General features: G+C 29.9%; 1 protein-coding gene across 1 annotated transcript; it reads left to right on the plus strand.

Annotated features, from left to right (window-relative positions):
* Nucleotides 1–1,105: 1,105 nt before the first annotated feature.
* LOC114173667 (peroxisomal adenine nucleotide carrier 1) lies at nucleotides 1,106–4,780 on the plus strand. Its single transcript, XM_028058175.1, has 5 exons — nucleotides 1,106–1,540; nucleotides 2,967–3,198; nucleotides 3,608–3,754; nucleotides 3,884–4,041; nucleotides 4,126–4,780. The coding sequence occupies exons 1-5, from the start codon at nucleotides 1,398–1,400 to the stop codon at nucleotides 4,400–4,402; spliced, it is 957 nt and encodes a 318-aa protein (XP_027913976.1). The 5' UTR covers nucleotides 1,106–1,397; the 3' UTR covers nucleotides 4,403–4,780.
* The last annotated feature ends 6,526 nt before the right edge of the window (nucleotides 4,781–11,306 follow it).

Consider the following 11,306-nt stretch of genomic DNA (forward strand, 5'->3'; position numbering starts at 1 on the left):
AATAATTAATATATTACAAAAATTATGTGTTATTTTCTATTAGTGTAGATTAAAATAAAAAATATATATATTTCAAAGTAAAATCATGTCATTAAATTATTTAAATAATTTATAATTAAATTATAAATAAAAATTAATTAACATGAATCCAAAGATACTATAAATATTTATCATCTTATCACCCTTTTATAACAAAACAAAAAAAGAGTAAAATAAATAAATAATATAGGAGTTTAAATTTGGGTTATATTTAAATTTAAAATTAAATTTGAATTACTATAAAATTAAAATAATTTAAATTAAATTAAACTTAAAATAATGAATATTTCAAATAACTAATTCTGCTAAGTATATTTTTAGTTACTGTATTTACATGCGAAATTGAAATTTATCCCTCATCCTCAAAATTTATATAAAATTTATCCACGTACTTTAATAATATATGAATTACATCCTCTAGAATCAAAATGAAAAAAGAAAAATTTAAATTACATGTGTCAACCATTTTTTTAATCAAAAATAGCAAAACCATGGTTTATCATAATATTGGTGTTATAAAACATTACCAAAGCTACGTACGATGATTAACATTCATCATATCTATATCTGAAAGTCAATCTATAAAGCTGTTGAAAATCTTAAACCTCCTCTTGGTAAAATATTATGTCCTGACAAATTTCATGATGATTAGACATGTGAGTTAAAAGTTAAATTCGTCTATCTTGTAAGACAAATTTCATGTATTACTAGAATATAAAAATGCATTTCAATTTGGTAATTACAGAATTAAAAACATATTTGAACTTTATAATAATCATATATTCCATGATACACTAACCATTTATTCTATCATTTTTGTTCCTTTTCAATTCTATTTTAATACTTAAAAAAAAATTGTGTTAACATAATCATCATATGTATTTGCATGCGTCACGGTGGTGTCTTTTTCACCCTGTATTTATCCACATGGGTCGGATATACACAGTGTGTCTTTTATTTGTTGAAAACACCGTTTAGTCAAGAAAGAAGAAGCTCGCACACAATAACGCGCTAGTTCTACACGGACTTACTTGGGTAGATAGCATGGTTCTATAACGTAACACAACGTACCACGCCACTCACGTTTTTGTTCTGTCCATTGCTTTCGTGGAACCCTATAAAATGTTTTCACAACGTTAGGTGGTGTTGACCTTCCACGACCCTCTCACCCTTCTTTGTCTTGGTGAATTAGTTCCTACAAACCATATTTTCCTTTTCCATTTCCTCTTTATTTTCTCTCTGTAGCACCCATTTTTGTTCCCTCTCTTATACTATATTTCTGCATTATATATAATATTTTTGTTACTGTTAAAAAATATACATACCCTCTATTCTCCAACAACCCACCCAGAAGGAAGATGAACGTGGATCTGGAGTCATTAGCAGAGGCCACTTCTGGGGCCATAGGATCACTCATCAGCACCACTATTCTCTACCCGCTTGACACCTGCAAGACCAAGTACCAAGCCGATGCTCGTTCCCATGGTCGCACCAGATACAGGTTCTTTAATCCCTACCTTTTTTTCTTTCTATATTATCTTCTTATCGTTAATTGAATTTCAATTTCTTCTCCCCATGCTCACCCCTTCTTCATGGGGTGATCGTAAATGGTTTCTCCGTGTTCCTCCCAGAATTGGGTGTTCTGGATCGGGACTTTGTCTTGTAGTGTTGTGTTCGGGAGATGGTGATCAACGATGAAAGATGTAATTTTTTAGCTTGGGTTTATTTTGAAGACAAAACTTTTGATGCTGATCTTCAATTAGAATAGAAATTTCACCTTGGGAAATTTGCGTACTAAAAGTTTCTATTAAATGTGAATATACTCATGTTGAGGAGATGGTGATCAAAGACCTGCGTAATTGCCCTGCCCTTTTCAAGTATTTGTTTTGGAGTCTGGGATAAATTATCGTTGATCTTGAAAGGTGTATTCTTTTTAGCTTGGGGGTATTGTAATTCTAGTTTTCTCTATCTGGTTTTGGTTCTCAATTCTTTGGGATGGACTTTCCAAGGTAACCGGATCACCCAACAATGATTATTTACTGTTTAAGATTTAAAGATTCTAGAATGTATAAACCCCCTAAGATCAATTTAAAAGTTTAAACATTTATTTGCTTACTGTTTTCAAAAAATGGTATTGGATGAACGGAACGGAGGCACTGGTTGTCGGTGGCAGATTGACTGATCTCAGTCTCTGCGGTATTTGATGGCTAAGAGAAGCACAGAAAAGATATCCTACTGAAAAATTATACCATATTATAAGAGAAAACAGAAAGAAACCGAATAACACCTTTTGTGATTGAAAAATGCACTCTGTTTGAAATATCAGGGGAGTCTCTTTATAGCAGCAGGAAGGAGCTAATAACAAACTTATATATATGGAATAACTAACCAGCTTGTGTTCCTTCATCTTTAACTCCAATATACAGCTTTCTGTTTTCTAAAATTTGTTTGTCTTTAATAACATCTGAAAGGGCTTGTCCCTTGAACACATTTCTGATGTCTAAACCTTGTCCCCTGTGTATTGGACTAATTAGACCCTTTAGCTTTCAATTATGAATATTGGAAGTAGAGGGACCAAATTAAGGAGACTAAGTCTTATTCGAACCCATCAAGTCGTTTAGTCTGCTTAATAGTTTAATTTTTCATTGAGACTCTTACACTTTATGTTTCTTTTAAAGGAATTAAACAGGGAACAGTGAAACATTCTTATTTTACAAATGATAAAACTATTCTGCATGTAGTGTACCAAATTGCATTTGCATCAAAGTATCATTTTGTAACATTGGAATTTCTTGGGTTGAGTATGGAGGTTGAGTGGGGGATTGATCTTAGCTCTTGGCCATTGTGTGTCAAAATTATCCAAGAGAATGTATCTCTTGGGTATGTATACTTACTTACTTCCATTCTAATTGTTTTCACATTTGCAGGAATCTCACTGATGTATTATTGGAGGCAATATCTAACGGTCAGGTGCTTTCACTTTACCAGGGCCTTGGAACAAAGAATCTTCAATCCTTCATTTCGCAGTTTGTCTACTTCTATGGATACAGTTATTTTAAAAGATTATATCTAGACAAAAGTGGTTATAGATCCATCGGAACGAAAGCAAACTTAGTTATTGCTGCTGCTGCTGGGGCTTGCACTGCCATTGTGACTCAGGTGAGGCAGCACTAGCTTTTCCTAGTTTAAATATGTATTTAAAAATTAAAAACACTTCTATGGTTTTTGGAGCACGACACTTTAATACCAAATTTTCATTATGTTCATAACAAAATTTTGATTGAAGTCTTTTATGGCTATACTTTGTGGCTTGAGGCTATTTTGATGATTCTTAGTTTGAACATGGAACAAGGAGAGAACCTAGTGCATCTATGGAATAAAACATGTTGATTAAATTATACATAAAAATCTGATTAAGTTTTCAATGCTTAACCTACTATAATTGTTGGTTAATCATCCACTGTTAACTATAGACTGGCTAATAAATCATAGGTGTCTATTTTATGTTACTATCTGCCTATATCAAACTTAATTGTATTACTAAGCATACCTCATTGATTACTTCTAGCCCCTGGACACAGCCTCCTCAAGGATGCAGACAAGTGCATTTGGAAAGTCTAAAGGGCTACTGAAAACCCTTACCGAAGGAACCTGGAGTGACGCATTTGATGGCCTCAGTATTTCCTTGCTGCTCACATCAAACCCTGCAATTCAGGTAGGTGAAGCTGCAGTTTCTACCATCTGAAGTTCTGTATCATGTTTGTGTGATTAATATATAAAGTTATATTTGGCATGCTTGGTCAGAGACCAAAAGATTTTAATCTGAAACTACCTTGTGCTGCAGTATACCGTGTTTGATCAGCTGAAACAGCGAGCACTGCAGAACAAACAAAGCAAAGCTGAAAAGGGATCATCTCCCGAATCCCTTTCTGCATTTATGGCCTTTCTTTTAGGTGCAATTTCAAAAAGCATTGCTACATGTCTTACATATCCAGCTATCAGGTATTTAGTTGTAACTTCCCACTGGGTTTTGATTTCTGGACTTAGTTTATAGGGGGCACTTCTAAGACCTCTTTCTGCTTATAGGTGCAAAGTTATCATTCAAGCTGCTGACTCAGATGAAGCAAACTCCAAAACAAAGACAAAATCACAGAAAACAGTGTCTAGTGTTCTCTATGGAATATGGAAAAGAGAGGGGATAGTGGGATATTTCAAAGGATTGCATGCTCAGATCTTAAAGACTGTTTTGAGCTCAGCACTGCTCTTAATGATCAAGGAGAAGATCTCAGCTAGTACTTGGGTGCTTATCCTTGCACTTAAAAGGTACCTATTACGTCCAGCGAGAAGGGTTAAGAACTTGTAAGTTATGATAGCAGTTACTGGTGGAAGAAGCTTCAATTCCTTGTGGATAATGAATTTTGTTGGAGTGCAAAGTGTGCACTTTAGCAGCTACATCTACTCTTAAGAGTTGAGACAAGGTTGTTTTGGTGGCTTCTCTTTGTTCCACCTCCCTTGGTTAATTGATACAGAACAACTAGTTCAGGAATTTATGCAAAAGACTGATAGAGCAAAGCAAATTAGAAAGTCTTGACAGTGAACAATTTTTAGTTTTTTTGGTTGCATTTATTGTTTCAAATAAAGGCTTGTTTTTGTAGATGGTTCTTTTAGGACATATCCACCAGGATGTACTCAAATGACTGAAGATATAAGACCAGAGTAATTGTGTCATGTTATTTTTAAACAATCCACGATCGGTTTTGTCGCAATAGAATTTTTTTAAGAAATTCAAAACAAATTATTACCTTATACAAACTTGATGATGATAATAATGATGATGTATAATAATATGTAGTAATATAAATTAGTTATTTTATCATGAAAAAGTTAATCAATTATTTTTCTGAAAAGTTAACTAATTGAATAACTGACAATTTATTATAATATTGTAATTTACAATTAATGTCAATTATTTAAATGAATGTATAATGATAAAACTTATATGGCAGTGTAAAACTGCAATATGCTTCATAAAGTTAGTTTTCATTATTCTCCCTTACAAAATCAACATAAGAGTTGCTTGAACCAACTCCAAGCAATTGTCAGAAACATGAGAAATGCTCTTATATATTTTGGAATTCCTTATATTCCTTCCAAAGGTTCAACTAAGAGATGTAAGTTCGTAGAATCGTAGTCACTTTACTTCAATTTTTGTATTATTAAAAAAAATTGTTTTTTCTTTGAATTTTTTTATAATGGTATCTGTTAAATGTTTTTGGACAAGGAAGTTATCTGATAGGGTGGTGCTTAGCCAGTTCTAACCACTTGAAACTTTATAGACCCATAAATCATAAGTAAGGTTACAATGTTTACAAAATTTATTTTAATATATAAACATAATCATAACAAAAAATATCATTAATTTAGTTTAAAATAACAATTAAAATTCCAATTTTAAAAAATGTTGTGTAATTTGTTCTTATCATATTCTATGGCATCTCGTTAATTATCTACAAAACAAAAATACAAAAACATATTGCAACATTGATAATTTAATTGTAATAATGAAAATTATTACCAATAATTTTTTATCATTAATCTCAATATTGGTCAATTTTCTACTAATGATAATAATTAGAAGGAGAGGTAAAAATGTCTAGAAATATTATCTTAAAAAAAATTAATTTTAATCGATCATTTTCCAACTAAAATATCTATTGCTTTGTTTCTTAGATTATCCAAATTTGATAATCGAAGAAATTTGAATGGGGCAAAGAATATGAAAAAATGTCAATATTTTTATTGTTAGATGGATTTGATGAATTATTAGACCCACTCAAAATCTCATTATTATTGTAGACATGGAAAGGGGTTGGAGACTACGAAGAATAAGAGGGCACGGATTGTTACAAATAGCTAACTCAATTAATAGGGAAGTTGGCGAAGAATAAAGGACACGTGATTAGATAACTATCTAAACAATTTCTAAAAACCTTTTTTTCGAGTTAAGATATGAAAAAAGAAAAATATCCCAATTTGAGGGTTTGTTGGATTTTTTACTGATTTTTCTTATGTTATTCCTCTTTTTTGCTTTCAAATTATATATTAATGACTATTAATTTTAAAATTTTAAAATATATTAAAATTATTTTTAAAGTACATTGTGTTTTTAATATTTAACAAGAGACAGTACAAAAAAATTAGTTAAAAAATTGGACTCCAACTTTTGATTTTATGAAATTAATGATTTTTTTATATATATAAAAAATTAAAATTGTTTTTATTTTTTTATCTGACTTTGGGGAAATAACATGTACTTAGATAAATTTAAATTTATGTGCAAATTAAACTTCTAGCGGTCTACTGTTAAAAATACTATTTAACATGGAACTATAATTTGTCCCGTGTCAAAAAGAAAATAATAATAATAATAATAATAATAATAATAATAATTATTATTATTATTATTATTATTAAATTAAATTAATGCAACAACAACAAGGTGATTAAAAACTAAAAAGAAAAATAACCACTAAAGCGTTTTCTTTAATAGAGGGTTGTACAAAATGTCTTCTAAAGAAAAAAAAAAAAAAGACATTTACTTTTCAAGCTTTATTACTTCCAATGAAACAGATTAATAAACCATATTAATTATTGATATTAAAAATATAAGTCTAGTCTTTAAAATTACAAATATGTCATTAATTTACGAAAGCTATTCAAATTGGTCATTTTAACTTTCTTTAATTTTTTAATAAAATAAAAAGGTGTTATTTGATAATTTTAACGATTAAAAAATAGGCTTTTATAATTTGAAGAATTAAAGGTAGTTTGGTATACGTTGATTGTATTAATTGGATTGCATTATTCTTGCCACAAAAACTTATGGGTCATATTGTAAATACTTTTGGGCTTGTATCATACGCCATGAACACCTCTTTCTCCACTTCCAATCATTTTTTTCAGCACTTCAAATTTAAAAAAAAATAATTCTAAAATGACATTTTGATTTGAGGTAGGTAAACGAATTTCAGATAAAAGAAAAAAAAAGGGGGAGTTTGGAACAAGCTAGATTTCATAATTTGGTTAAGGCTTATACGGGATTTCGAAATTGGAAGAAACATAAAAACAGATTTCGAAAACATTAAAGATTTTAAAATCCAAAATAATAATTTTATGAATTTCGAAATTCGTATACACATATATATTTTATTTTTATATAAAGTTTAAAAAAAGTTTAAAAAATAAACATAATTAAATAAAAACTAACAACATAGGTATTAAAAAAATACAAATATATATATATATATATATATATATATATATATATATATATATATATATATATATATATATATATATATAATACATTACTATTTTATTAGTTTCGTTTTTCAATTTCATTTTAAAAGGAAAACAAAATACTAAATTAAAACAAAATTACATATATATATATATATATATATATATATATATATATATATATTCTTTCTAATTTTATTTTTATATGAAATTAAAAAATATGGAAAATTAAATAAAAATTATTATAGTTAATATAGTTAAAAAATATATTCATAAATTTTAATATATACGATTTCAAATTCATAAATTATTATACCATTTTTAATTTTTGTTTATATATTTTAATACCTTATTATTTTTTATTTAATTTTAGTTATTTTTTAAATTTCTTAACTTTATACAAAAAAGAAATTAAAAAAAAGGAATATATATATATATATATATATATATATATATGTATATGTATATATTATTATCTTTTCAGTTTTTTAATTTTATTTTAAAATAAAATTTTTAAACTAAATTACAAAAAAAAATTTATATATATATATATATATATATATATATATATATGAAACTTAAATTATGTTAATAAATATAATAATATATATAGGATAAATAAAAAATATTGTTCGATTTAAAATTTAATAAAATATAAAATAATATTTTCTGACTTAAAAATATTAAAATGTAAAATAAAAACAATTTAAAAAATTAGTTTTTATTATATACTTATAAAACAAATATACAATATTTTAAATAATTAATATATAAAAAATAAATTATTATTATTATTATTACTGTAACAATAAAATAATTTAATATGTAATTACTTCAATAATTTTAATTGATTTTTCACCTATCATAAAAAATCTAAAGCAAATCTTTGGTATTATAAAATTTATATTAGTTTTATTAGTTAACTAATATGCAAATTAATCTAATAATCCATCTTGTTATTCTCTCTATTATTATTATGAGAATCTAGGAAATATTGTTTTAAGAGTAATCGTGTTTTAAAATAATAAGGTGTTATTATTGTTTTAATGAATAAACGTTTAAATATGAATAGAAATTTTATAGAAGGATGTTATTATTTAAAAATATTTAATCTCCCTAGAAATACTATTTTAAGAGCTCTCTCTTCTCTCTATAGTTTCTCACTGTATCCTCATATGTTTGACGATTAGAGACTACGAGGGTGATCCTTGCGGCAAAATCTCTAAGTTTATCTCATCAATTTTCTTCATTGAGTAAGTTGATTTTCTATTCAATTCACAATCAATTATTCTCACATGTGCATGTGATCAGTGATGGATCGCTTGTAGATTATGAGTTTATGAGTTTACCTTGTGAGTCTTCTTTGATCAATGGTTCTAATTGTGTACCTTAATATTGTTTGTGTTATTTCTAGGATGAGTTACATGCTTAGTAGCTGAAATGGGGGTTTGTCATTGTTTTAGAGTTGAGATTGATTGATTAGGTAAGGGAAGCTAACCAGACTTTGTTTATCTAGTATGCATGTTGAATTGGTGTTAATTTATTGGATTTGATTGTAAATTTGAATGTGACTGAGTAGAAATTGGTACTAATTATGAAATTGAATGTTAGGTTATATCCATGAAATTGATAGTGTGTTCAATCTTTCTTAATGATTATGATTGTTATAAATGAGACTCGTGTTATGAACTGGTATGTGTGAAATTCTCCAATGGTTGTGTATCTGGGTTGTGAAAATGCAAAATTCTGCAGATTGGGAATTCACTCAAATTATGTAGATATGAAAAATTATGCAAACTCGTTGGGCGAGCTACCAATCAGAGTTCCTTGTTTTCATGGGTCATTGGGTGAGCATGAGCTTGTTGGGCGAAATATGAATTAGGGGTTCCTTGACTTGCGTGGATTGCTAGACGAGTTCTACTTGGTGGGTGATTTTTGAGGGATTTATTTCCTTGAAGTCTCATGGTGAATACGTTGGGCGAGCAAATTTGTCGCTAGTTGAGAGAATCCTTCTCGCCCAACGATCGGATGTGCTTGCTAAGCAAGTGGGTCATGATTGGGTTCAGAGATTTTTTTTTCATTCTGGAAAGTCTTTATTTATAGAATTGAATTGTTAATTGTATTAGAATAGTTGTATGTCAATATGTATTTGTGAAGGTGGAAATGTGATGTTATGACAAGAATTTCAAGGAGAAATTACGCGTGGAAGTTTTAGTGTATGCATCGACATAAGGATTCATTATTGGATTGATATCCTTTCTCTAATAACTACTCAATCTCAAATAGAGTAGAGTAGATTATGTGATGAAGAGAAGAAGGAGGTCCAAGCCACTAGACTCGATCAAGTCCTAGGCATGAAAGGGATTTAACTTGTTGATGGTTGGGTGATAACCCCTTGAGACCAAATTCTGTAGAGTTTGGGAACCATTCATAGGTGCAGGCCACTAGGGGATCTGATGTCAAATGCAAGTATCCGGATAGTCGAGTGATGAGGTTCTGATAACAGTCTTGTTATCATCAAGTGTACTTTGTCATTGTTGTATAAAGTCGTATCGACAGAGACTTGCAAAGGTTTAACAATAACTCGATCACAACTATTTTACTCTTAAGATTCAAGTTTTAACAAGAAAATTTATGAATCAAATATCGAATTAGAGGGCAACGTTGATTGCTCTTATTTCCCCTTTCTTATCAGAGTACAATTACCCCTTTTTGTTTCGAACTGTTCAAAACAATTACTCTGGAAGAACTCCCTTTGGTAGATCTAGATGCATATATGCTATCTAGAACCTAGGGAATTTAAGCCCAAGGTGATCTCTCAACTCTTAACTACCTAAATCCCTGCATTACTGCTCGAACCTTTTCCCCCACCCAGCATCCCCTTTGGATACTTAATTTAGCACTAGTATAGGTCTGGCAAGCTTATGGGACCACAATTCAAACTAGTTTCTCAACTTAGTTTAAACTAGTTAAATGATCACAATTTAATTAAACAACTTGCAGCAAAGTGATCTCAAACAGTAAGAAATAATACATAAGATAAATGTATCATAAAAGAAGGAAAAATGATTACAAACAACCTTGCCTCTTGGTGTTTTATCTACTCATGATGAGTGTAGATCTTTCCCAATTACAAATTTCCATTTCTTTTCTCCTTATACAACTCATCTATGGAATTTTTAGAGAGACAGAATACAAGATAAACCTATTCTATACAAAACTGCTTGCTCTAGCAAAATGGGGGTCACTGTTTTATAGTCTGGTATGGGCAGTGCTCAACCAATTTTCCCAGGCTCAACCACGTAATCTTCATGTCTTGGATTCCTTTTTGTTTGAGGTCAGCCCAAGTTCAGACTAGTGTGGAGATTCTGTTAGAATTATGGTGCTTGATTTAGTCTCACATCGCTTAGAATAGTGAGATGTGGTTCTCTATTTTACTATATAAGAGACTCTATGTAAAGCTTTAAGATACACCAGAAATACAAATACTTCCTAGTGTAGTCATGGACGTAGGCATACACATTGTACGCCGAACCACGTTAAATTCTCTGTGTCTATTTTTCTCTCCTTTATTCTTTCCTTTATTGCCTTGTTCCTAACAATTGGTATCAAGAGCCATTTTTCTTAGTATGCTCTGTGGTTGCAGCATTGTCTGATCTTCCACATCAGAAAAGATTTGGTTTCTATTTTTTCTTCTTGAGAATCTCAGTTTAGAGAAGTAGTGGGAGCTTTGGTCAAAAGCCGCAGCAGGAGCTTTGGTCAAAGGTAGCATGAGCTTTGGTCAAAAGTCGCAGCAGGAGCTTTGGTCAAAAGCCGCAGCAGGAGCTTTGGTCAAAGGCAGCATGAGCTTTAGTCAAAAGCAGCAGGAGCTTTCGTCAAAGCAGCAAGAGCAATGGCATTGGAAGAAAGGATGGTGAGGATTGAGAAGTTTGATGGCAGTGACTTCGGGTTCTGGAAGATGCAGATAG

Source organism: Vigna unguiculata, chromosome 2 (genome assembly GCF_004118075.2).
Source record: "Vigna unguiculata cultivar IT97K-499-35 chromosome 2, ASM411807v1, whole genome shotgun sequence".
NCBI lineage: Eukaryota > Viridiplantae > Streptophyta > Magnoliopsida > Fabales > Fabaceae > Vigna > Vigna unguiculata.